This window comes from Rhinolophus sinicus, chromosome 17 (assembly GCF_057876585.1).
Source record: "Rhinolophus sinicus isolate RSI-liver-muscle chromosome 17, RSI-T2T, whole genome shotgun sequence".
In the NCBI taxonomy this organism is placed as follows: domain Eukaryota; kingdom Metazoa; phylum Chordata; class Mammalia; order Chiroptera; family Rhinolophidae; genus Rhinolophus; species Rhinolophus sinicus.
This window is the reverse complement of record NC_142517.1, coordinates 211,331,242-211,357,591: the sequence shown is the minus strand read 5'-3', so window position 1 is coordinate 211,357,591 and position 26,350 is coordinate 211,331,242. Positions and strand designations below refer to the sequence as shown.

Below are 26,350 nucleotides of genomic sequence, written 5' to 3'. Positions count from 1 at the left end.
AATGTGTGTTCGGCTTTGAAAATTGGCAGCTTAGTTTGCCTGCAGGCTCCAGATAATACATCTTCCTTTCCTCCCATCCCTGGTCTCCAGGAGAGTCCCAGCAGAAGAACAGGACCCATGGAGGGAGATGCTCCAGGTCCCTGCTTCTTGGATGGCTAGTGCCCCCTCAGCCCTTCAGAGCTCTGCCAGCCTTGCCTCCCCCATCAGACCCTGTGTTCCAGAACCTGCAGGAGCTGAGCTGCCGTGGAGCCTGCGTGCTGTTTTAGGTCCCACCAGCAAGTCTCGGCCCTCTACCGGGCTTCTCTCCTGACACTAGACACAAGGCTGGGGTCTAACACGCACCAAACAATGCTTACTGGAAGAACAAATGGGCTTGGCCAAGGTTCTCCAGGGCCCAGCGCTCTGCTGCAGGCCCAGCCGTGGCTCATGTGTCTCTGCGGCTTGAGCCTTCCTTCCCACTTTCCAAGTGCTGCCTCCAACATGAAGCTTCTGGGGATAGCTCCGGCCAGGCCCGTTCATGACCCACAATGCCCAATTCAGTCTTCTATTAAGTTCGCTTTTCACAGAACAATCCTTTCTCCTAATGACGTGGTTGGGGGCAGGGACAACATCGTTTATTTCTTTTGTACCTCCCATAATAAAAATTATCCTATTTCCTCCACCAAAAATTGGGACACATGGCCTCAAAAATAATCAAGGCCACTTGGAAGCTGACCATCCCGGCAGATCTGGCACAAGTGTCCACCTTGGTCGCCTGGGTGGGGATGTACCGGGAACTCCTACAGGGCCACCGGTCTCTGTCTCCTAGGCAGCGTCAGGGCCTACCGGTGAATGGATGAGAGTAAATGAATGAATGTGAACGCGTGAATGAAAGATGTCCACAGGGAGTTTCCCGCGGCCGTGGCGGCCGGGGTCGCGCCTCTGGCCCGTCGCCGATGGCGGCAGCCTCCCGGGGCCTGGGCTTCAGCAGGGGTTCGTCCGCGGGGCGGGCCAGACCCAGGTGCACAGGAGCGGATCCGGGCCCGCGCTGCTCCCCCGCCCAGCGGTGGTACGCGCCACTCCGCGCTCCCGGAGCCGGAGGACGCGAGCTGTCTTGAATGGAAAGCGCCGAGGCCGGAAGTGGAAGGAACCACTCGGGAAGACGAGGAGGGGGGCACGAGAGCGCCGCGTCTTCATTGAGGAACCGACGCGGTGAACATGGAGTTCCATGTGCGTCTTATGTAAAGAGAGCGACGGGCACTGCAGCCAATGGACGCACGGCGCTCGCAGGCCGCGCCCGCCGGCATGCAAATAAGGAGGCACGGCGGCCAATGGAGGGCGCCGAGGGCGGGCAAGGCGCGCGCGGTCACGTTTTCCACTATGTGACAGCGGCGAGTCAGCGGCAGCAGCAGAGGCGAGCGGCGCTGCGGACTACGCGCTGCTCTGGTGGCTGCTGCAACCGGTGCGGCGTCGGCGGACAGACGCGCGGACGGACCGGCGGACAGACGAGGGAGGACGCGGCTCCGCGGTGAGTGCGCGGCGGGCCGCACGCGCCAGGTTGAGGCGTGGACAGCAGTCTGGCCGCCCGGCTTGCTGGTTACGTAACTGCCCGGGCCGGCTCGGGCCTCAGGCAGGCGGGTCTGGGTCCCGGCGGGCGGGCTCCGGGCGACGGCGGCGGTTCCTCCAGGCTAGTGAGGCGCGACCCGAGAGCTTCCGGGGCCCTTTGACTCCTCCTCGGCTTGAAACCCACCCGGGGATGGGTACTGTTATCCCCATTTTGCAGATCAAGAAACTGAGGTTTGGAAGGGTTAGGCAACTTGATTATGGTCACAGCGCTACTCAGTGACTCCCACACCAGACTGACTTTCTCTAGACGATTTTTAAAAAATGACTCCTCCCTCCCCCAAAGGGGAGAGAATAGGGGAAAGCCAAGGGCAGCCAAGGGTCAGTGCAACTGTCCCTGGAACATGGAAGGCCCCTTGGGGAACTGGCTTCCTGCTCTGAGGCCAGAGAGCCAAGTCTCCAGCGGGGGCAGGGCCACTGGTGGGCGCTGGTGTAGGAGGGATAGTCCATGGGTCCCCTGGAGTGCCTGAGCAGAGATAAGAAAGCCTAGGAAGGAACCCTGCGGACAGGGAGGCCCCATGCGATGTTCACCCCCTATGCCCACCTTGCATCTCCCTGTACTTATTCTCTCTCCCCGGGTAGGGTAGGAAGGGGAGGCCCACTTTGTGGTACAGCAATCACACCATCCTTCTGGGATGTCCCTTGGTGTCCCTTGGCTGCCAAGCCTGGGACATGGACCAGGGGGCGGGTGGCATAAACCTTCCAGGAAGGCCAGGGTAAGGGATGACAACTCGGTTGCCATGGTTTCTATCACCCACACAAAAGAAACCAGTTTGGGAAGCTGATTCATACTTACAGAGCAACGGAGCCAGAAAGTACTCTGGAAATCATCCAGGGTAACCCCTTGACTTGACAGATGAGATAACTGAGGCCCGGATACCTGCTGGGCATACATCATGGCAGGACCTGACCCGGGCTCTGGGTGTCTGCAGGGTCTTTCCGTCATCCTGAGGGTCTTGATCTAGGTTAGGATGAGCTTCTGAGGTTCTATGAAGCCTGAATTTGGGTGCTGAATCCTGAGTGGGCTGGAATCTGGGGGAGGGGCCTCAGGTCCCCCCAATGTTAAGAACCCCAGCACCATGGCAGAGCCCCCATGAGTACCTCTCTCACCTCCGCCATCCGACACAGCAGGGCCACTGGCTTCTCCCTGACTGCAAAGGACAGATGCCGCCCTTACAGCCACCCAGGGTTTCTGGTCCCAGGCAGGGTTTGGCTGAGAAGGGAACAGGATTTGACCTGAAGGCTTTAAATGGTAACTGAGTTTTTAAAAACAAGGTTGATCACTTTTTATAAGGCGCATGAGTATGACGGACAGAATGACTGCTTATTTTTAAGTGGAAGCTCCGTGATATGCCATCCCAGGGTTGGTGCTGTGGGTGTTCACAGTTATCTGTCGCTGTCGTCTGAGTGTGACTGGTGCAGAGCTAACACAGCCCTGGCTTTCTGTGGCGGTTGGGTGCTGAGTGGGGATGGGGAGCCCTGCCGCCAGCTCCCCCTCTGGGCCTCAGTTTCCTCATCTGTGCAGACGGGCTCAGATTAAACGGTCTTCCAGGTCTGTTTCAATTCCACATAAGGGCACCTGGTGAGGCACATCCCCTGTGAGGCACGTCTGCCTGCTTAGAAAGAGATAGGAAAGGTTCCTTTCATTTGTACTATTGCTCATGCACGCATGTAACTTGCAGAAGAACTCTGGTGGGCACGCCTCTGTTTTTAAATGATGATGTAACTGCACTGGGCTGCAAAAACCAGACTGTCCGGTCACTGAGGGTCTGGCAGGACCTCTGAGCAGTTAATCAAAAGAAAGAGTGACGTTGAAAACTATCGTCTTCAGCAACACTGACTAGAAACACGTAACCCCAAAGCTATGCACACGCTCTGTGCCCCTCCCTGTGGAAAGCTGGCCCCTGTGGACCCTCAGGGGGCAGGAAGGTCCGGACAGGGGCCTCTGTCAACTCTTTATGCTCGTTGTATGCACATCTGTAATGAGTTTGTTACTGTATTTCCAAGTCTAGAACAAATCAGCAGTAAGTGAACAGATGAGCAGTCACGGGTCACGGTGGGGGTCATGGCTGCTGGCAATTCTACAGGCGGAGTGGGCTCCAGCCCTCGCAGGCCTTGAAGGTTCCTAGAGCTCTGCCTGGGGTGATGAGCGGAGTAAGAACAGCTCGGGGTTCACAGGCACCCAGAGTAGTTCATGAGCTGAACTCTGAAGCCAGGAAGCCAGCGTTTTTGCATTATTGTTTTAAATCTGTGCGGCTGCATATTTGAGGTGTTAAAAGGCAGAGCTGAGACTATGGGAAGGGGTCTTAGCGAGGCTGAGACATGCCTCTCCCCAGCCTCCTTCCTTCCATATTTGGACAGCCACGGTCACATTTTCCTCAGTTACCCAGTTGCCATGGAGAGCACAGTGTTTATTTAGCAGGACAAACATTTTCTCCAGATTACAGCAAGCTGGCCTCGGGGACTTGGCTCCTACCGGGAAGAAGCAAACGTGCTATAATATCTGGGGTTGTAAAATACTGCCGGCTTGTGGACGCTGAGTACAGGCTATGAGATCTGTTATATAAAGTGCAAAGGCAGGCGGAATTAACCAGGCAGTGAGAAGTCACACAGTGGTGACGGAGGTGGTAGCAGCTGGGAGGGCCACCAGGCGCCTCCGGGACACTGCCAGCTTTCCACCTCCGGATCCCGGTGCTGGGGGCATGGGTGCTCAGTTTGTAGACACGCATCAAGCCTTGGCCTTACGATTTGGGACTTTTCTACATGGAATTTACAGTATACTTCAGTTTCAAAAAATGGATCGCCTTAAGGGATTGAACCATACTCTGATTTCTGACTTCCAGAGAGAAATGTGCTTCCCTGGTAGGCTCAAAGGTACTGAGTAAGAGAAGGCTTTACCAGTCCTGCTGGTGGCAGTGGAGGGTGGCACTGGGGCTCAGGCTATGCTCCACCCCCCCTTTTTTTGACTATATATTATGGAAACTCTGAATATAGGTGAAAGGAGAGAGGATAGTGTAATGAACCCCTGTGAATCCATGGGCCAGCATCAAGAGGGTCAGCTCCGGGCCCCTCTCCATTCGCCCCCATTTCCTCCCCCTCCCGTATTATTGTGAAGCCCGTCCCAGACTATGACCTCATCGCGGGCTGCACTTTCTAAACGCTCTCTGTCTGGTGGAGGCAGTCCTTGCTACCAAAGGTGTGGTCAGATGACCAGAGGCAGGACCCAAACTTAGCTCCTTTCCTTCTGTCTGACCGTTCTCTGGGGACACAGGCATGTGCCGACACTGAGGGGGCAGCAGCGGGGCAGCAGCGGGGCCTCCCGGGACCGGCGTGCCAGCTCATGCCCAGAGGCGTGCCCCAGCTTCCCTGGCAGCCCCTTTCAGCCCACTGTCCTTTCCTTCCCGGGGCCCCTGCTGCCCTAGGCTATGAGCACCGCCCCCCCAGGGATGGAAACCCAGGTTTCCCGGGGGCTCCCCGGGGCCTGGCAGTGCTGGCAGAGCAGATGTTCTGTAAACATTTGTGGAAAGCAGGAGGCAAAGTCTGCTTTGACAGGCACGGTGGTTTTGCCAACTAGAAAATATGAGGTCAGTCCGTTAGAGTTGTCAGTGCTGAGCAGCGCATTTTCTGGAATAATGAAGTTTTGGGTGATTTGATTTGGTTTTTTGTTTCACACTTCTGCCATGCTTGCCCGACCCTCTTTGCAAAATGATTCTCTTCCACCTAAGGTCATCCTGTGACTCCTGCTCCATGAAGCCCACTCAGACAGGCTCCCAGGGGCCGGGCGGTAAAAGCCAGGAGCTCCTGTGAGGGGCTAAGTGAAGCCCCTGGGCATGCAGGGAGGCAAAACCTCCTTCCTGGGCTGGGGCGCCAGCTGAGCTCTTAGTCCTTAAATACAAGCCAGTGACAGCTCTCTTGGCAATGAGATATCTCCTTCAAAACAACACAAAACAAAAGACTTCTGTTACTGTGCTGTGTTCCTGCAGCAATTGGCAGTGATGATAAAAGGTACCCTGTGTTGGACCTGACTGCATTCAACACCTTGCACAGGCTGCGTCATCTCACCCTCCCAGCAGCCAATAGGAGGCAGGCGCTGCTGGTGCCTCACCTGACAGACGAAGAAACAAGGCCCGGGCGGCTTGGGGATGTGCCGCGGGGCCCACTGATGCCCCCGCCATCCGGTGGCTGCTCACTTGAGCACTCAGCCCTCATAATTCACTCAGCAGAAAGGACCAGCTGCTTCTCTGGGGAGGGCTGTAGGGGGACGTGGGTAGTGTTCAGGGAGGTGAGGGGGCGGGAATGAGAGAATGTCCTCGGCACCATGGGCAGTCCCCTGGCAACTCTACTGAACCATAGCAAGAGCCCCCTAAGAGGTATGGCTTCCACCTTGCCCCACTCTGCGAGCCCGTTAAAGGGTGAGTCAAATCTTGCACAGAACCCTCCGGCAGTTCCCCGACTCACCTGACTCACCGAGAATAAAGCCAGCGTTCTGGCTCTGCCCCTGTGAGGTGCAGATCTGGCTCTGACTTCATGTCGCCCTCCTACCTCGCCTTGCCCTCTCTGCTCCAGACTCGTCCATCTTCTTCAAACGCCCTGCCTCAGGGCCTTTGCACTTGCTGTCCCTGCCTAGACGATTCTTCCTCCAGCATGCACCTGGCCCACTCTCACTTGGCTCAGTCTGTCTTAATTTGGGTTCTTTTAAAGGCAGAGTTTGGGCAGAGGCTTACACTTTCCTGGGAGGGGCAATCCCCAGCAGCAAGAGTTAGAGAAAGGGAAATGAGAATGAGAAGGCTGGGACGCACGCACAAGACGACATCCTAATGATGATGCCCTGCTTCAGACACCCAGCGGGTCGCTTGGCCCCTTGAGACCTCATCAGGAAGACTATCAAAAAGGAAAGAAAAAGAAGGAAGGAAGGACTGAGAGAAAAGCTTCAGAACAGTCCATTCGAGGGACGGATGGAAAGGGGACTTACCCTCTGGCCCTTTCCTCTCTCCTGTCCCCCGTGGCCAATTACTCCCAGGGATTATGATCTCCCTCAGGTCCAGTTGCCTCACCAGGCCCTTTGGCAGCAGTTGGGGAAGCAAGGGCCCACCCCATGGTGTGGCACTTCATCCAAGGCCACACATGGCTGGCAGAGCCAGAGAATCCTGGTGGCCTCAGGTGTGAAGACAGGAGGACCACGTGCGTGTGTGCCCAGCAGCGGCTGGAGAGGAGCAAGTGGCTGCCAGGCTGGGGAGAGTGAGGCAGAAGGGTTCTGAATCAGCACCACGGACAGGGGTGCGGGTTTGAGGTCAACTATCACCTGTCACCTACACATGGGCCTTCCCTGGCCACGCTCCCTAAAACGTCGCACGGCCCCTCCCACACACCTCCCCAGCCCTGCTCTGCCCCCTTCTCCTCAGCACGCAGCATGAATCTCTTACTGTGCCATTCCCTTAGGCGATGGTGTTTTCCTAGGGGAATGGAAGCTCCATGAGGACAGGAAGCGTGTCTGTCCTGTTCTCTGCCATAAGGCCAGCCCTCAGCGCTGCACACAGCAAGAGCGAGTTAGTCGATGGAAGACAGTGTGTAGAACGGTGCCGGCACATTCCAGTGTGAGCCCTACGAAAGGGGCTTGCTCGCTCATGTCCTAGCAGCTTCCCACACCAATGTCTGTCTGGCCTCCCTGTTTTTAATGGGTGCATAGTGCCCCTAGTGCAGATGTCCCGGTTTCTGTGCCTTCAACAGCAGGTGCCAGGCCTGTGGTTACAGCAGGGAACCACTCAAAGCTCCAACACATCTGTGGAACCTGGTGGTGTCAGTGCCGTGGAGGAGAGTAAGCCGGCGGGAATGTGGAGATGGCAGGGGCAAGATCGTGCTGTTTGCACATGAGGCACTGTGGGCACCAGGGAGCAGCAGGACCACGTGCCTGAGGAGCAGTGTCTGGCCCGAGGGCCCGCCCCGGCAGGAGGTGACAGGAGGCCGCCAGGAGGCCTTGTCCTGAGCCAGGGGAGAGGGGGTCTCGCTGGTGGCCCGGTGGACTGCAGCCAGGGCCGGGTGAGGCAGGGGCCAGGTTGGAAGTTGAGGCTGGAGGCTGGCGCCTGGCCAGGGCAGCCATAGTGGACGAGGTGCCCTGGCCAGGGTGCCCACAGCCTCCCTGCTGATGAGGGAGTTTGTACATCGTGCGTCCTTCTCGGCGTGGAAGTCGCCTGTTCTTCATCTTTGGTCTCCCTCTTCCCAAAAGTGGCACTTGCGTTTTTTTCATTGAATTAGCTAGAACTTGTTTAAAAAGACCCAACAGTAGATGTGCCTGTTTTGTTTCTGCTTTCATTGGAACGTGCCCCTGTTGCAGGTTCTCTGTGATTTGGGATATTGATAAGCGGCAGCTGTCTCTCAGCATGATGAGCACGTGTCCTCCGCCTGAGGTCTCCTCCGCCTGAGGTCTCCCTTTGACCATGACCTTCTCCTCTCGGAGTGATGCGTCGGCTGTATCTTCTGAAAACTAAATATGCAGCAGAGCTGTCCAAGACTAGCATGGCTTTCCACCCTTTCTGGTAACCTGTTTGTTTTTCCTGTTTGGATGCAGGTAGAATTTTCTTTTTCCTCGAAAACATCATTTTTAATCAGACGCAGCTAGGCCTGGACACACTTCACATCATTTTGCCTGGTATTCAAGGAGTCTTTTAATGGCCAGAGCCAATCTCTCTTCAGCCAGGATGGTTTCCTTCACATGCATCTTTCTGTTTCATTGCTGTGGTGTCTTTCTCAGAAAGAGCTACGATCCACAGGTGGTAAAACGGGGCTTCACTGTCAGCCTCCCGCCCTGAAGCCATCCTCTTCATTACTGACTCTGAACATTGTCTTCCTGGTTTTCTGTTCTCCCGCGGCGTTGTCGGCTCAGTCTGTGGCTCTGGCTCATCTGCGTTCCTTTTTGGTTGCCTCTTGATTGTCACCTGAGGTACAGAGGAGGTGCGGTCCTAAAGTTGCTCCTTTCACTGCCGTGGAGCTTGTGCCCACCTTGTCTTTGTTGCAGGCTTTTCAAAAGCTACATGTCTTGTCTGTTTATTGGTTCATGAATGAGACAAGATCTAATTAGACCTGCTGTTCTCCAAAGAGTGATGTGGTTGGATTCTCCATGGGTCCCTGTCTTCAAGGGACCTAGTGCTGTCACCTGCCACTGTGTGGCCTCGGGCAAGACACCTACCTGTTTTCTCATCCATGGAACCCAGAAGGGTGTTCTACATGCAGTATAAACAGGGACCCCGAGGATTACGTGAAATGGCATGTGACAGGCCCTTGGCAGTGTCTGTGGCAGCTGTCAATCATCAACCAGAGCCCAACGGGCCAGCATCTGGCCGTTGAGCACATGGAAGCTGAGGGGCACATTCTGCCTTCTGGGGACACCCCCTTCCTGGAAGGCCCACTGCTTGGGCCCTCTAGGTCTTCCCTCCCTGCTCAGTGGCCTAGGCTGGGTCCCCTTGCCCTCGGAAGTCAGGAGGAGAGGGAAGCTGGGTTCCTGCCCACAGCCGCAGGGTGTGTGGTCCCACTGGTTTCAGTAGCCCTCTCCTCCTGCCCTCCTGGCTAGGCCCAGGGCAAAAGAGCTTCTCCCACCCCTACCTGGCAGCTGCCGGGCTACACAGCTTTTGTTTCCCTAACCTTGACCTTGCCCGTTCATGCTGTACCTTCTTCAGACACTCTTCTGGTTTGACTGGGCGTCTGCTTCCTGCTGGGTCCCCAAGGCAGACACCTTCCTGGGTCGTCCTTTCACCCTGTGGCATCTCAGCTTCCCTGTCCTCAGGCTTCTGGTCAAACCCCTCCCACCCACACATGCACTGCCTTGGCTCATCCCCTCATTTTGTCTTCCAGGGTTAGTGCAGAAGCCTGTGGCTGGCCTGGCTCTAATGTCAGCCCCCCCACCCACCTGCCCCGCAGCACCAAAGTTAAAGTTTCCGTCCCGTGCGGCAGTGCAGAGCTGTCCAGCTGCAAACTGAGTTAGATCAGCCTGGGGTTTACAATGCTCAGGGGTTCCTAGTCATTTCCCGGATAAACAGATAGGTGTGAACTCCTTGCTGGCCTCCCTCACCCCTGCACCCCACCCACAACCACTTTAGTGGGTGCTGGAACTGCCTACAGTGCCTGGAACCCTGTGTGCCCTCCCTGTTCTGCCCTCTTCACAGGGTAACCCCGCTCCCCACAGCCTCATCTCTCCCCAAAGTCTCCCCCTACCTACAGTCCATTTCAGTGTCTCCCTTGCCCATAGCCTGGTTTTGGGGTCTCTTCCTGTCCACAGTGTGGTTTCGAGGCCTCCCCTTGCCCACAGCATGGTTTCTGGGTCAACTGTAACTTGTGATGGCCAAGATTTCTGCACCCCACTGCTACCCCACATCACAGGGGAGGTTTATAAGATGCAGGGTCCAGGCCCTGCCGGCCACTCAGTGGGAATGTGTGTTTCCCCAAGCTCCCCGGTTGGGCTATGTTCCCCGACCCTTCTCACCTTCTGACTAGGCTGTCAGGGCTGTGGCTGCCGGATTCTGCTGCCTTCCTAGTTCAGGGCAGGCAACAGCTCAGCGAATAAGAAAGAAAAAGAATGCCCACGAGTGACCCTGACGACACCCGCTCATTTAGCGGAATGTGGAGAAAGATGCCGGCCACAGGGCATGCGCGTGAGGTAACCACCTGCGCCCCGTGGCTGACGACATTTCTCTCATTTGCCAGCTTCTTTCGGGAGTCAGCATGAACAGATTCGCCGGGTTTGTCCCCAACCCCAGCGGCCCCACCAAGGAGCCCATGGAGCCCACGCCCAGTGGGGCCCCGCTCCAGGAGGATGTCGAGATGAGCAGTGGCTCCAGCGGAAATGAAACCAACGAAAACTGCTCCACAGGGCGGGGCTCCCAGAGCAGCGACTGTGACGACAGCGGCAAGGAGCTGGGCCTGGAGCCGCCGGACGCCCGGCAGAGGTGGGCTCAGTGCTCGGCTGCCCGCGGAGCCCCGCGTTGTTTGCTTCCTCAGGGTCTCATTTCCCTTGTCATCGCATTGCTTTTGCTGCCTTTAACTCTCCTAAGATTTTTTAAGATCTTACTTAGAATAACTAAAATTGACTAGGGTCTGTCCTTCCCAGTAACGATGCCACTGTCCTCTTTGAGGATCCGGTTGCCAATAGATCAATAGTGGGTACAGCGAGATCTCAGGAGGCAGACATGTCAGGGAACCCAGCGAGCAGCTGGGTGGTTTGTAGAAATGAACTTGCTGCTTTAGGCTCGGGCCGCATCTCCCAGTACTTAGTTTTCTTGCTCCCTGAAAGTTGTGTGTCCCAGTGTCACCTTACCCTCATGCTTCATGCTGTGCTGTTGTCACCGGCTGGATGGGGCACGTCCATGGAACATAGTATTCTGGTTCCCTTTGCTTTTTCTTTTTTTCGGTTACAGTTGACATCAGGTATTACTGTCTATTAGTTTCAGGTGAACAGCATAGTGGTTAGACGTTTCTATATTTTATGCAGCAACCCACCCCAATGAGTCTAGTAAGTTCTGTCTTGATTTCTTGTTCTTACAGTCCGGACGCCTTTAGCCTGATTATGGCAAAAGCTGACCACAACCCATCTACAAGTGGCTGCAGGTAAGGACAGCTGAACTGAAAGATTTGTTATTGGAGGTTGGGTTTGGTGGGTGAGGTGACGTTTTTCCAGCTTCTCCAAGAACCTGTCACTGTGCAGCTGTCTGCGGTGAGCCCAGCTGCAGCCTTCCACACACGGTCCATCCCCACCGGCTGCTCCGAGCCCCGGTGTTGCTCTGCCTCTGAAGCTCGTCCCACTCGATGTAAGCAGATTTGTCTGCCTCTGAGACATGTTCACGGGGACATTCCTCGCCCTTCTTAGGGATTTGTAACAAATGTATCCTAATTTCCCATCCACATTTTCACATGACGGCTGGAGCAACGCCCAGCTCTCCGCCCTGGGCACATGGGCACTTGGCCATCACAGCAGATACCTAATGTCCATGCCCCTCTGCTCTAAACAGGCCCACGCCCTCAGCAAGGCTCACTGCCCTGCCTTCTCCTACCTCTGGACCCTGCGGTGTGAAGGTCCTTCTGTAAACGCCCTTTCCTTAGAGGTCGTCCTGTGCTCATGACTCACATTCACACCGCACAGCCACTGCTGTCCTCTCTAATCTCCATCACGCCAGCCTTTTCTAAGATGCAGCCCGCTCAGCCAGACTGGGGGTCGGCCAGCAGGCCTGGCTGGGTACAACCCAGCTCCCTCCCATAGGGGGGCTTCTAACCCGTTCACTTGGGTGAGAGCAGTGGCTCTCAGCCACGGGCGATTCATCTCCCCCAGAAGACAGGTGGCAATGTCTGGGAATGTTTTGGGTTGTCACAAGTGGCGAGGGTACTGCTGGCCTCCAGTGGGTAAGGCCAGGGAGGCTGCCAGCCATCCTGCAGTGCCACCAAGAAGTACGCAGACTGAGGTGTCTTAGTGCCCTGGCTGGGAAACTCAACTAGAGGCACATCCGTTCAGAAAAGGGCAAAGAGAAAAACCACAGAGAAGGCACGGGGAGCTAACGGCTGGTGTCTTGCTTTCACTCCACAGCAGTGAGCAGTCTGCCAAAGCAGATACACACAAAGAACTGGTCAGAACGCTCAAGGAGCTGAAGGTCCACCTCCCCGCAGACAAGAAGGCCAAGGGCAGAGCCAGCACACTGGCGACCTTGAAGTATGCCCTGAGGAGCGTGAAGCAAGTGAAAGGTACGTCCGCTCACAGGCTTCTTCCAACCCATACAAATAAGTTCCATGTCCCCCCACATTGCAGCTTGGACTGTGTTGGCTTTCTCAAACTCAGTCCTGACACAGCAGAAGGAAATGTAGGCGTCTGGTTAATCCGCCATGATTGGAAGCCCCAATTCATTGCACGTTTGCTACTGCACTTGACTTCTCGAGGGAAAAATAAAGCAGGTAGAAAACCAGCTGATAAAAGAAACCCATTTACAATGTAAAACTTTTGTGCTCTGGACTGGGTCAGGTCATGTTCAGGAGTCCAGCATGTCCAGGCTCTGTCCAGAGCGTCAGTGACGTGCCGTGTGAGCAGCTCAGGATGGCACTGAAGCAAAACGTCCCACAGCCCTTAGCTGGGGGCCTGCCCTCCTTTAAAAGGTAATGGGAAGGGATACAAGGGACGGGATCGCCGGAGCTCATCCTGAGGGACAGTAGCTTAGAGCTTCTTGGTTCAAGACTTCAGGCCGTTCGTGTCTTGTTTAAATGTGTGAGCTCCATGGGGTGGGCTTTGGGCAGGAAGGCAGGCAGGGCAGAGCACCTCCTTCTGTCACAGGTGCACGGTAAGGGGATCGCCAAAACCTATACCCCACTTCCATCTGTGGGCACGTTTGGATTTTATCATTAGGTGGCAGAATATGACAGAGCTTTTAGCATTGGACAGTGGACTAGCTTTTTGTCTGAGGAGCCATTGCAGAAATCTTCACAAACACTGCAAATTCCAAAATACTCATATCATTGAGTTCAGACGCTTTACATTTTAATCAACTCCAAGCCCCTAAATAGCTTCTAACAGAGTGTAGTTTTCCGTCAGACACCCCCCTCTCCTGGGTCTCAGATAACCACAGCTGCTCTGTCTCCAGGAAGGAAGGAACACACTCTGATTGTGCTGCCAAGCGCCCAGCCTGTTGTGGGCTGGGGCCGGCGCCCTCCTGGGGAGGTTTAGCTGTAGAATGCCATCAGGTGGCCTTGCAGCCTCACCTTTCAGTCTGCTGCTGGGATGGAGGCGAGACCCCTGAGAGTTCCGCAGATTTCCCCAGTGCATCCGAGAAACAGCAGAAATCTGGAGGCAGGTAGCCCTGCGTGCCGTCCTGGGCGTGTGACATGGGGCACTTCGTGGCTTTTTTTTATGACCAAGGAAACCACCAGCTCTTGCACTTGGAGAATTTCTCAGCTGTTTGTGTCTGAGGGCGTGCACGCTGAGACAGAAGAAACGTCAGCATCTCTTAGGGCGGGAGTGTGAGCTACCCCCCTCATTTATGCATTACACACATGGCTGGAATCCCCGTGGACTACACACATTAGAAACATGCGGAAAAATAGAACAATCTTAAAGGCTCAGGTAAAGGTGAGACGGTGGCTTTATATCATTAGTTACTATCTCAAGGCACGGCATACAGTCAGGATGAGGTTTGCCAGTAATAACATGGGTGTGATTATTCTAGTGAAAGCCTTATTTCAAGTACCCTTCACATTTTCTAACATTTGGACAACTTTCCTGGGAAGCTCATCGTTGGTCATCCCACGTGGTCTGGCTGGGAGAGTTTGTGCCAGGCATGGAAGTGTGGGCCCAGCTGTGCGCTGGTTTGCATGACCTTTGGGTGCCCTCTTCAGCCCTCGGGGTGGGGGCTGGCCCCAGCCATGGCTGTGACATCCCAAAGCCATGCTGGACTTTCCAGGATGAGTGGCCCTCATCTTCAGGTTCTGTCCGAACAGTTGGTTCCACATGTTGTTTCTCATGCCTTGTGTCCTTGAGCAGTCAATTCTGTCTGGATGGCGTGTCTGGCCAAGGCCACCAAGAGAGGCAGGTCAGGGGCAGCCACAGCTGTCCTCGTGGAAACACCTGTGTTGTGTCATGATTACTGACCTTGTCGGGAAAGTGAGCGACAGGTAGAGCTCTGTGCCATGTTTTTTAAAAAATGTGTATTCATCATGTAATCAAATGCCTTCTGATTTTCAGTAAGAAAACCAAAACCCTCCAGATTTCTCCTTGTTTTGCTTCATCTTTCTCTGTGAACCGTTCTCTCGGTGTCCCAGGAGGATAGGCCCCACGCCCCTTCTTCCTGAGGAAAGTGAGGGTCAGGACCCCTTCCCCTTGGTCTCTCTGCAGCCAACGAGGAGTATTACCAGCTGCTCATGTCCAGTGAGAACCACACCTGCGGTGTCGACGTGCCCTCCTACACCGTGGACGAGATCGAGAGTGTCACCTCCGAGTTCATCGTGAAGAACGTGGTGAGTGTCGTACACACGTGGAGTCTTCTCCGCGAAGGCATGTGGCTTTCGTCCGGATGAGCTAGCTGATCGCTGTGGCCTTGGCTTTATAGCAGCCGAGTTCCGAGTTTCAGGAACTGAGTTCATACCTTAAAAAAAAAAAAAAAGCCTAGAGCCAGTGGTTCAGGAGCAGAGTCATGTTGCAGACGGCTGCCGTTTTCTGTGACACTGCCCTCCTCTCCTGGCCACTCCACCCCGTCCCTCGCGTGTGTGACAGTGACCTCACCTTGACCGAGCGCAGTGCCAGTGTGGGGTGAGGACACACTGCACACTACCACGTGACTGTTGGTTCACTGTCCAGGGCTTTGTGGGGGTGCAGTGGGCTTTGAACTCGGCTTCGTGAGCCTCCAAAGCTCATGCATTTTTAAGTGACCCATAAAGAAGGCCTTTGGAGGTCTGGGGAAGGGGGTGAGGCATCCCTCCCCTGAACCCCAGCTCTCAGTGAGAGCAGACAGTGGGGCAGGCAGAGCTGGCCTGGAGGGCGGGGCTCCGCTCCTTCCCACCGCCTTCCTCCAGGGCCCCCACTGCAGCCTTGAGCTCAGAAGGCCACCCCCCAGGCCAGCAGCATCCCAGGCAGAACCACCCCCCCAGGCACCCCAGTAGAGGGACATGCCCCAGGTGAGAGAGGGAGGAGTGCAAGGCCCCTTCCACCTCCCAAATCAGCCCCACCCAGACACCAGGGGCTCCTTGGCTAAGAAGACTGGACGGACAACACCCATGGGGAATCCACACACATGCGCTCCTTCGGCAGTGAAACCATGTGTGTTTCTTCTTGTCATATCCTGTTTGGACCTCAGTATATATGAGGGGAAAATAGAGTTAATGGGTCAGGGCTGAGGACAGGGGCCCTGGCCCTCTAGCTCCCTGCCCACCCGCCCGCCTGCCCGAGTCTGTGCTCCTTCTGTCCAGTGCCCTCTACCCTGAGGTTCTCCCCTGACCTGTGTGCTTCCTCCCCAGGACATGTTTGCTGCAGCTGTGTCCCTGGTCACTGGGAAAATCCTGTACATCTCCAACCAAGTTGCCTCCATCTTTCATTGTAAGAGGGACACCTTCCATGAGGCCAAGTTCGTGGAGTTCTTGGCGCCCCACGATGTCAGCGTGTTCCACAGCTCGACCACACCTTACAAGCTTCCGCCGTGGAGCGTCTGTAGAGGGGCAGGTGAGGGCCCTACGGTGGTAGCACGGGGCGAGGGGGGTGCTTCCACCTTCCCGGGTGGGCCGGGCTGGGCCCACCTCGCCTCTCCCGAGACCAGCACCGCCAACCCACCCAAGGGGCTGTGGCCGCCCCCTCTGTCAAAGGCAAAAGAGAAAAAGTTGTTTGTTCAGGTAAATTTAGAGAAAAAATAGTCTCTTCATAGATTTTAGAAAGGGAACCATTTCAGAAGCTTTTAAGAAAGGCATTTTGGAAGGGCAGTTGTTCAGAGAAGCTGGTCTTGCCGTGAGTCCGCAGAATTTGGGAGAGGACCGGGGGCGCAGGCAGGCACCCGCCTCCTGCAGGCGGCAGCATGCTGGGTGGCAGGTGGCAGAGTGACATGGGAGTACATCTCACCCTGGCCAGAGCAGCTCCATGAATGTGGCCAGTTGCACCCTCCCGGGCTCACACCGTGGGCTTTCCAGGCCTGCACTTCAGGCTCAGGTCTGAGCCACGAGCGGCCACTTCCCCAGGCTGCGGGCACGTGGGGGTGTCCCCTATCCATCCGGCCTCGTGTCGGGCTTGTCACCCCAGCCCGCCATTCAAATCCCAACAGCCGGGCTACTGCCTTTCTGGTCCCCAGAGCCACAGCTGGGCGTGCCTGCCTCTGGCCCCTGCCCATGCCTGCGCTGAAATGCCCCTGGCCCCCCACCTAATTCCAGGGGTGCTGCTAGCTGAGGCCTGGTCCCATCTGTGTCCAGACTTTCCCCGAAGCGCCGCGCGCATCAGCCTGACCGCAAGGCTCTTGCAGTTAACCGGCGTGTCCCCGGCGTCCTCCAACGTGCCTGGCAGACCGAGTCTAGAAGCCTTGGTGCTGTCCCCGTGACCAGCGCAGGCTTTGCACATAGTAGGGGCAGGAGGGGGCTGGGCCAGCTGACAAGACTCAGCAGAGTCCCAGCGTAAGGGACGGAGGGGGAGGGCCCCACAAGCTCGGGCATTCCTGTGGTTCCTCCGTGCTCTCACTGACCAGGGGGCCCGCACAGGCCCCTGTGGAAGCGTCAGCCCTGCCTCAGCCATCTGCCTGCCCCTAGACGAGTGTTCTCTCCTCGTGGGGCTCTGCCTGTTCAGAGCTGGGGTTGACGGCAGAGCAGAAGCACTAAGGAGCCATCTCTGTGAGAGATGAACAGGAAACAGATGGGACGGGGAGTCCCCCAGACAAGCTTGATCTCATTGATAAACTTGCCCAAACGCCAGCCCTAGCCCCCTCACCCACAACCACCGCTCTGTGACAGCTGTACCTCCCTGGCGACAAACAACCTGGGCCCAGAAGTGCACTTCACTGTTGGGTTAACTCACAGAAGTTACAGAGGCATCTTTTGGTTTCAGATACAGAGGCGTCCACTTCCTCCCAGAATTCCAACCTAAGGATGGAATGGTCAGCTCACTGAAGCTTGCAGGGCGTGTTAGGAGAAGGCAGTCAGTGGTAGGTCCCTGCGTGGAAGGGAGACCACTGTGCACATGGGCTCAGCATGACCATCTCCCCTGATGGTCGTGACCAAATGTTTGTGTGAATAAGAAAGAAGGACCAGGTGACTTCTCGGAGGCCTTTCCGGCCAGTCATTTTATATCATTTTCCCTAACTAGTGTGTACTTTTGAGTAGGAGGAAACTTTATGTGAAAAATCAAAGTCCAAGATTTCTTTGAAAAAATTCCTTTATTATGGAAACACCATTCCCTCATCTGTGATGAGGTCACCCAGTTGACCTTGTGTTTTTACTAGATATTTTCAATTTTAAAGTAAGTTAGTATTTTAGCAAAAGGATTGATGTAAGCTTTGAGTTGCTTCTATTAGAACCAAATATCCCCCAAAATATGTAGATTGGAATGTTTAGGGCTTTATATGCATAACATGTGCACATCAGTCTCTGTGTCTTCAGAGGAAAATGGTTGATTAGTAGGTGTGTTTGCGGTAGTGTTGGGTACTGCCTCAGACACGTGAGACTTCTGCACTGGTCACGTGTGCACCGCACGCGTGAGCTGTATCCCCCGGTAGTCAGAGCTATGATAAGGGATCTCTGGGTGCTCTGCTTCGTGCCTGGGTGTGTTGGCATCACACCTGCCTCTGCATGCGCCGCTTCTGTGCAGGAGAAATACAGGGTGCTGTCTGTATTTGGTTGTCTAACTGGATGGGTGTCCTTCGGGCTTTCTCTTTTAGATTCTTTCACTCAAGAATGCATGGAGGAGAAGTCATTCTTCTGCCGTGTCAGGTAAGCCCAGTTACTGGTTTTCCTAAATTGGGAACGGCACAGACATTTCGTCGTAGGCACCTTGTGTGAAGCGGGGAGGCTCAGAGTGCTCCCCACCAGTCCCTGCTCCCCTCTAGGCAGGAAGGGCTGTGAGCCTGCCTGAGCCCCGTTCTTTGGGGCGAGAGGCTCTGCAGGAGGGCCCCTGCGACGCAGTGTGCGTATTCCTGAAAAGTGTATGCAAGCACATTGTCAGAGCTACGTTTTAAGTATGTGCAAGGGCTTGAAACAGCGTGGTCAGGTGGAGTCATTTAACAGTCCTCGTGGAGAAGGGCGGCCTGAGGGACCTGGCCTAGCCATCTGTCACCTGGGAAACAGGCCCCAGGGCCTTACCTGGGGAAGTACATACCCCGGGGCCTGTGAGGACCCCAAAACACATGCAGCCTTTAGGTAGAGTATACGCTTTTCCGGGGAAACCCCATAGCTTTCCCAACAGGTAGTTCCCTGAAACAGAGGGACCAGTTGAGCATCCAGCTGCAGTGTCAAGAGTGACCCTGGGCCAGACAGCGGTGCCTTCAGAAGCTGGGGCTAGGACCCCACTGTTGGAGTAGTATCCCTTTCCCCAGTTAAAATGCAAACTGCTCTAGAGAGGTCTCAGAAGCCCTCCCACTGCTCAGGGCTGGTGACTCTGTGACTTACCCTTTACTGTCACCGGAGAGCTGAGGGAGGGGACAGAGGAGCAGGGCCGTGGGCATCTGTACAACAAACGAAAGGGCTGCTGGGACGTGAGCACCAGCTGTGGCGGAGGGGGAACCACCCATGAGGACAAGCTCTTCTGTGAGAATCCCAACCTCTAACCACGCCCTCCTCTGCAGTGTCGGGAAGAACCACGAGAACGAGGTCCGCTACCACCCGTTCCGCATGACGCCTTACCTGGTGAAGGTGCCGGGCCAGCAGGGTGCCGAGAGCCAGCTGTGCTGCGTGCTGCTGGCAGAGAGAGTGCACTCGGGCTATGAAGGTAACAGCTAGGCCCAGGCCAGGTACAGGCTCTGGCGGGTCCCTCACTACTGCCTGGGTTCAGACACAACGTCTGTAAGGTTGACAGCAGCCCAGCCTGTCCCCCAGCCTTGGGCAGAGTGTCCATCTCCCTGGAGAGGGCAGGCACAGCCACCTTTGTCTCCTGGCCCTCCCTGGAGCCCCTGCCACACCCCCTTCTCATGCAGTTAGTAGGAGTGTGTCCCGGCATCTCTCACCCACACCCAGGCCATCACTGTGACTCCGGGTACCTTTCCCCTCCCCTGGCCACTGCCCACCGTCCACGTGGTGAGAAGAGCCCTGACAGTCCAGGGCCCAGGGCCCGCCCAGCCTTATGCACCCCCAGGCCTCAGCCCCAGTAGGCCCCTCGGAAGTGCTCAGAACCCCAAACCACCTGCACCCCTAAGAAATAAAGTGCGGGGCATTCCGCCCTCCCCGCCTTGGCCCATCCTCCCTCCTCTTGGATCTCCTGCCCTCCCCACACATACCCCCATCTTCCCTCCCACTAGTCCCTCACACTCCCCTCTCCCCCTCTGCCTGTAGCAATGCAGTCGTCACGCAGGCGCTTCTCACCAGGTACCCCCTCCGGGTCCTGCCAGCTCCTCAGGCCACCCTCCCCCTCAGGAAAACCCCAAATCTGGGCTCTTCCCTTGAAGCCCAAAGGGCCCATGGCACTTTGCCCCCCCAATGGCATCCTCCGAGCCACCCTCCTACTAAACTGCCTTGTGACCCAGTCCCCGTACTGGCCAGCAGGTCCTCACCGTGGCAGCTCCGCCAGTCACATGATTTCAGAATTCTGTGACAGCAGGCGCCACCGTAACTGCTGAGCCGCCAGGGTCCAGTCTAGTCCATGTTCAATTATATTTACCATCTTCTGTCAGTGGGTAGTGATGGCTTTTTTCAAAAAGGCACTTGTTTTAAATAATTGAAATGTTTTAGGTATTTGGCTTTCTTTCAAATAGTCAGCGGGTTCCTGCATAGAGGATATTCTCTTCCAAATAGTCCATAAAGATTTAGCGGGTTACTTAGATTTCAGCAGGTTATTCCCCCAAATGAGGAGAGTCCTTCAAGAATGAAACATTTTGGAATTTTGAATGTTTTGTCCATGAATTTGGAAATTGAGGAAAATTCTGGATGTAGGACTTCCTCTATGCAAATGGCCTTTGCCCCCCTTAGAAACCCAGGTCCCAGTGCAGTGACATCTGTGGGCAAGTGTGAACCCCAGTAACTAACTCGTGTTTGAAAAAGCGTTTGTTCAGCTCATCACGTTGGCTGTCACAAGTGAAGACTCCTGACATCACACGTGGGTCTGTAAACGTGGATGCCTAGCTTTCTAGACTAAAACTGGCCCACGGAGCTGAGAAGCTGGCTGGTGATCCTGGGACCAGTGTGCGCTCTGCTCCCTTTGTGACGGGCTGTTGTTCAGAGCTTTTTAACTTTTCTAGGCTCCCCTCACTGAAGACACGTGGTGCCTCTAGTGGTTGTAATGTAACCACATTAAGGGTGCGTTTCTCAGAATCAAGAGTGTGCAACATTCTCTTCTTTTAGCCCCTCGAATTCCTCCTGAAAAGAGAATTTTTACGACGACACACACACCAAATTGTTTGTTCCAGGACGTGGACGAAAGGTAAGCCTCACGGCACTGTCCCCACCGCCACACACGCCTCACGCGTAGTTTGTCTTGGAACCGATTTGCATCCTCTGTTGTCATTGTCTCGGTCGTTCCTCCGTAACTAAGTCAAGCTCAGTGCACGTTCGTGCTTATTGAAGCTGTTGAGGAAAAGCTAAGCCTGCATGTTATGTGTGATAGTCAGCGAAGTGTGGAACCATATTTAGGCAATGAGATAACTACGGCATTACACTAGAACCTGCAACATGAACACGGAATGGGCCTCTGGGCAGCCGGGAATCGTTCCCGCTGAGCCTGTCTTCATGGGCCTGTTTAAACTCGTTTCAAAAACTGGGTACATGAGTAAAGAAGGGTACAACTGGGGACAGTGTGCCTGAAGCTGGAGACGCCGTTGGCAGGTTCCCAGCAGAGGTGCACCGCCAGCTGCGTGCCACAGGGAGCTGTCACCTCCATTCCTCTGTCCAGCACCCCTTCCTGGGTGCCCCACCCAGGGTGCTGCAGCTGGGGGAGCATGAGTTCTGAGTGGGTTCTAGGTTAGCGGGCGTTGGGCCAGGGCCCCAGGGTGCCTCCCCCAGCCCCTCCTGCACTGATACGTGAAGGCCGGACATGCTCCAGGCTGCGGGCAGTGGTTGGGAGAAGTCTGCTCAGAGGACACGGTGAGGGGTGGACACGGAGCGCCAGCCAGTATGCTGCGCTTTTCTGTGGAGAGTCAGGTCGTCCCCACGTCCCACTGCCCAAGTCTGGCCTGAGACACCAGGTGCCTACCCCTGGGTGCAGGCCACCGGGCCTCCTGGGGAAGTTCTGCTCTCAGGCGGCCAGGGATTAGCAGCCTCCAGCCGAACAACCGAGAAACAGTTTCAAGGTGCAGGCTCCTGGCCCTGCCCAGCCCTGCCCAGCCAGGATCTCTGAGGGTGAGGCCTGGGCGCACTTGTGAGGCAATCTCAGGGTAATTCCGATTCCTCCAAAGGTCTCAGAACTCCTGTTAGCCACCCGCCCCAGGAGTCTACTCACCCGTGTGTGGAGTGGGGACGGAGGGAGGGGAGAGGTTGGGGAGCAGGTGCACGTGGCCTTGAGGGCCCACAGTCTGCACAGCCCTCCCTAGCAAAGCCTCCCTTCCCCCTCCTCCTTCCCGGCCTCCTCCTGACCTTGAGCTGGGAGGGCGCCAGGAACATTCTGTACATCCTGCCAAAGACGAAAGCAGGCCCAAAGAGAGTGTGCCTCCAACAAGTAGGAGGAAATCAGAGTGACGCTGGGTGTACGAGAAAGTTCCACACCTGGGGAACAGGAAGCTTGGCTCTCAGACTCAAAAGAGAGTGTCCTTCCACACACCAGGAAACTAAGCAGAAGGCTGAGACGTAGCTCAGAGAGGGAGAGGGGCCCGGTCTGTAGAGGGGACAGGATACAGCAGGGTCAGGACACCACAGAGCGGAAAGGACACCACAGGGGACAGGACACCACAGAGGGGATGACACCACAGAAGGGACAGAACACAGAGGGGGACAGGACACCACAGAGAGGAAAGGACACCACAGGGGACAGGATACCACAAAGGGGACAGGACACCACAGGGGACAGGACACAGCAGAGGCCGAGGGAGCACTGCAGAAGTTTGACACAAAACATTCTCTTGGAAAACTAACAGCTCAGAGAAGACCAGTGGGCACAGAGGGCAGGTCCCCTGCCAGGGACAGCGATAGCCAGGAGAGCCACAGCAAATGTAACTAGACACAGTGGCCAACGTGATAGGAGAAGGCAAACCTCTTCCACTGGAAAAGATACAGACAGGATTTCCAGGTCCAGGCAAAACTTGTTTAAGAAAAAGCGATGCCAGCCCACCTCTGGCCAAACTTAGGAACGACACAAAAAAAGAAAAAGATTTTAAAAGAAAAATAAAAACATTCATGATTTGTTCTTTCAGGAAATCAGACAAAGCTAAAGCACCAGCCTGTGCTGGGTAGGCCCTTGCAGGACCTTGTTTTGGTACCACAGCCCCGTGGAGGTGTCCAGCCGCCCGCTGGGGGCTGTTCTCTGGACTGTGTCTAGCGCACGTATAGGGCTGAGCTGGGCACCAGCTGCCGTGGTGACCCCTGTGTGTTTGCCTTGCAGGGCGGTCCCCCTCCTGGGCTACCTACCTCAGGACCTGATTGAAAGCCCCGTGCTTCTGCAGCTTCACCCCAGCGACAGACCCCTGATGCTCGCCATCCACAAAAAGAGTAGGTCCCCTTGTCATGGTCAACCCTGCAGGCTCTGGCACAAGCTGGTGTGCGCCTGGGGCTTCTCCCTAGGTCAGCACTCAGCAAAGCGGGGCCGGGTCAGCTCACAACGGATGGGTGACGGGTGCCACACCTCCTGCCTGAGTCCTGGCTCTGTCAGTGGGTTCCTTTGTGGCCCGACTGGCATCTCGTTCTTACTGTTGGCTTCCCCAGCTGGTGGGTGGAGGGAGACAGGTTCAGCTATGGTGGGGAAGGTGGTGACCAGGCTGGGGTAGTGGACAGCACGAGTGCCCCACGCCCATCCACACAGACATGCGTGACACTTGGAGAGGACCAGTCAAAGCTGGCAGAGATGAGTCATGAATGTGTAATCACACGGCCAGAAGCAACCCCTTGTTGCAATTTAAAGCAAAGCAGAGATTGAAAGCGGTGGCCCAGAACAGGGGTCGGTGGCTCTTACGTGTTCCAAGCACGCCGACCTCAAAGGCGTCTTGGCCCGGCCTTTCTCCTCCCGGTCCCCGGGCCGCTTCTCCGCCCTGACCTCTGCCTTCCCTCTCCTAGTCGTGCAGTCCGGCGGGCAGCCCTTCGACTATTCGCCCCTCCGGTTCCGTGCCCGCAACGGGGAGTACATCACGCTGGATACCAGCTGGTCCAGCTTCATCAACCCCTGGAGCAGGAAGATCTCCTTCATCATCGGGCGGCACAGAGTCAGGATGTAAGTGCCCCCGGGCCCGGGCAGGGCAGGGCCTCGCTCCCCCACCGCAGATGGCATGGGGCACCTGGGAGACCAGGGCCCAAGTCACCTCGTCACACCTGGGGTCACCCACCCCCTGCCCCCAGCCGGGAGGGACCTGGTTGAGGCCTTATAGTGAGCAGGCAGGGGCAGCCTGGGGGCTACAGGGAGGAAGTGGGTCCCTGCAGGGGTGGGCAGTGGCCCGACTGACAGACAAATGCAAACCACGCAGGGGCCCTTTGAACGAGGACGTGTTCTCCGCTCAGCCGTGCACAGAGGAGAAGGCCATGCAGCCCTGCGTTCAGGAGCTCACAGAGCAGATTCACCGGCTGCTGCTGCAGGTGGGTGCCCCACCCCAAGCACCCTGAGCGCTGCCCTGAGTCCTGGGGTCACCACCCCTCCTGCCCGTCTCACTCCGCCCTGCACCCTGGTGCCTGTACTCTGTTCCACCTGCGTGGGCCACTTTGGGCAAAGTCTATGCCAGACCCCAGACAGTCGGGCACACCTACGGCTTTCCCAGTTTGCGGCAGACCCAGCCTTGCACTTTTGGGGTGTCTGCCTCTGAGCTACAGCCCTGGGCTAGCAGCTGAAGGACATGCCCTGACCCCTGTGCCCCAACTTGGGCCTCAGAGTTTCCTGTAACCATGGCTCCCCACAGTGCCAGCCCCACATGTGGCTTCCCACAGGTGGACAAGGGTCATTCCGTCCACCTGCTAGCACCAAGGGGGCCTTGAAAACCCCTGTCCCTGGTGCTTGGGGACCTAGTACTCAAGAAAAATCAGTGTGAGCACAGGGAACCCTGTGGTCTAGCAGCTTTCTGCTTCCCGGTCCCCACACTGGTGAAGCTGTAATGCATCAGGTGTAGTTTCTAAAATCCCTCAATAGACCTGAGATGGCCCGCACGGTGTGAGCAGAGGGGCCGTTGAAAGACCTCTTAGTGGGGTCTCCCCAGGGACTAGTGTCCAGGTAGAGGCTGGGAGCCTCATCCTGGTCCTCGCGCGGTGCCCTGGGCGGGCCATGGCCTCACTGACTCTGACTTTGGGGGGACCTGCCTGCCCCAGCCCTGAACCAAGTCCTGTCTGCTCTCTCCCCAGCCCGTCCCCCACAGTGGCTCCAGCGGCTACGGGAGCCTGGGCAGCAATGGATCCCACGAACACCTCATGAGCCAGACCTCCTCCAGCGACAGCAACGGCCACGAGGACGCCCGCCGGAGGAGAGCCGTAGGTCCCCCTTTGTCCCTCAGAACCTGTCTGTGCACATGGGAGTCACAAAGCATGTTTACAACAACCTTGCTGGTTTCTGAAGCCTTTACGATCTCAGCTACTTCTGGCCACTCCCTAAACTCTTCCCTGGGACTTACTGTATAATCTCTTAAGTTGAAGCAGCCAAAAACTGTGGTTAAAGGTTTGCATGAAATTTAGTTGAAGTGGGCAAATAAAGCAAAAGGGAAGATGCAATGTAGGACGGAAGGGAGGAAATATAACGTGCCATTCCACTTTCTTTTCCACTATTCTTCCAGGTCATCAAGTCCGTTTCTCTAGCTCCACAGCTCGCATTCTCATTCAGAGCTACCTTTTCTGTGGCGAGTTATTCCTGCTTTTCTCTGTCCTTGCTGTGGGGCTGAAGTCTCCAATGGTGACTAATGCGTTCATTTTGTTTTTCTTCCAGGAAATTTCAAAAACTGGTAACAAAGTCAAAAACAAAGGTCATTATTCTGATGAATCTGGACAACAGAAGAAAAAATCTGCTACAGGTAAAACAACTATTCACCATTTCCTCAGTAAAACTGTAGTCTAGCAAAGTGGGCCCACGCTTTCTTGAACTCTAGGTGGCAGGGACGTTGTGTTTTAAGTGTGCAAGCCCCCTGTCTCGTTCAGCAAGCAGCATGGGCCTTCACTCAATCAACATGCAGACCTGCATTTCTGGGTTGGCACCTGGCACCCTGCAGGCCCCTTCTCCTCGCTCTACAGAGTGGCCATAGTGCTGCGTGCTCACACTCACGTGAACACACCCACACTCGCACCAGGGGGGCTGCCCAGCTGTCTTGCAAACCCTCAAATCCTACCTGGTCTGAAGTTGAAAATGCCGGTGCTGCCTCTGGGCTGCCCTGTCACGTGGGGCCCCACAGTCACCCCCACTGCAGCCTTATCCCGTCTCCCCATGTCACAACTTCATCCCCTCACGCCTGGGCTCCTGCTCACACGTGCACATGCACGCAGCCCGCTCCTCTCCCCAGGTGGGCTCTCACTCAGCCTTCGAGCCGAGGCCTCGCCGCCTCCAGGGAGCCTCCCGTGAGGACCGCGGAGGCTGGAGCTCCCTTCAGGACTCCCCCCCCCCCCCCACATCTCCTCTTGGCCGCGAAGTATGGGTGTGCACTTAACCTCTGTGGGTGCACCGCGTGTCACAGTGTGTGCCGGGTGCTGGGACACACTAACGCACAGGACCAGCTCTGCCCTCAAGGACCCCCAGGGAGGCACACGGTGCGTGTGGTGAGGACAGGGACAGAAGTGCCCACGGCAAGCTGCCCTGGAGGCCGCTGTGAGTGTTACCACCACTGAGGCTGGGTTGTTGGCAAAGGTATGCCCTCCAGCAGGCGGGGAGCACTGGCTGACCGTAAAGCACCTGGAATCTTCCAGGTCCCCAAAGTTTCGGGAGTCCAAGTGAGAACTGGCCTCTCCCGCTGCTGAGTCCCGGAGCCTGGGGACAGCCTGCACTCAGTGCCGCTGAGCTCCAGGTCCGGTCGACAGC

The 26,350-nt window shown here is 56.1% G+C and overlaps 1 protein-coding gene across 1 annotated transcript in view; it reads left to right on the top strand.

Annotated features, from left to right (window-relative positions):
* Positions 1 to 1,365: 1,365 nt before the first annotated feature.
* The window catches only part of PER2 (period circadian regulator 2), a 38,351-nt gene continuing 13,366 nt past the window's right edge, over positions 1,366 to 26,350 (top strand). The window contains exons 1-14 of the mRNA XM_019740944.3: positions 1,366 to 1,507; positions 10,297 to 10,538; positions 11,134 to 11,196; positions 12,167 to 12,321; positions 14,456 to 14,577; positions 15,574 to 15,775; positions 17,964 to 18,015; positions 18,867 to 19,009; positions 20,575 to 20,653; positions 22,763 to 22,869; positions 23,431 to 23,584; positions 23,835 to 23,943; positions 24,697 to 24,822; positions 25,271 to 25,355. Of these exons, the coding sequence (XP_019596503.3) occupies positions 10,315 to 10,538; positions 11,134 to 11,196; positions 12,167 to 12,321; positions 14,456 to 14,577; positions 15,574 to 15,775; positions 17,964 to 18,015; positions 18,867 to 19,009; positions 20,575 to 20,653; positions 22,763 to 22,869; positions 23,431 to 23,584; positions 23,835 to 23,943; positions 24,697 to 24,822; positions 25,271 to 25,355 (1,621 nt within the window). The 5' untranslated portion in view covers positions 1,366 to 1,507; positions 10,297 to 10,314. The remainder of the gene's footprint in view (positions 1,508 to 10,296; positions 10,539 to 11,133; positions 11,197 to 12,166; positions 12,322 to 14,455; positions 14,578 to 15,573; positions 15,776 to 17,963; positions 18,016 to 18,866; positions 19,010 to 20,574; positions 20,654 to 22,762; positions 22,870 to 23,430; positions 23,585 to 23,834; positions 23,944 to 24,696; positions 24,823 to 25,270; positions 25,356 to 26,350) is intronic.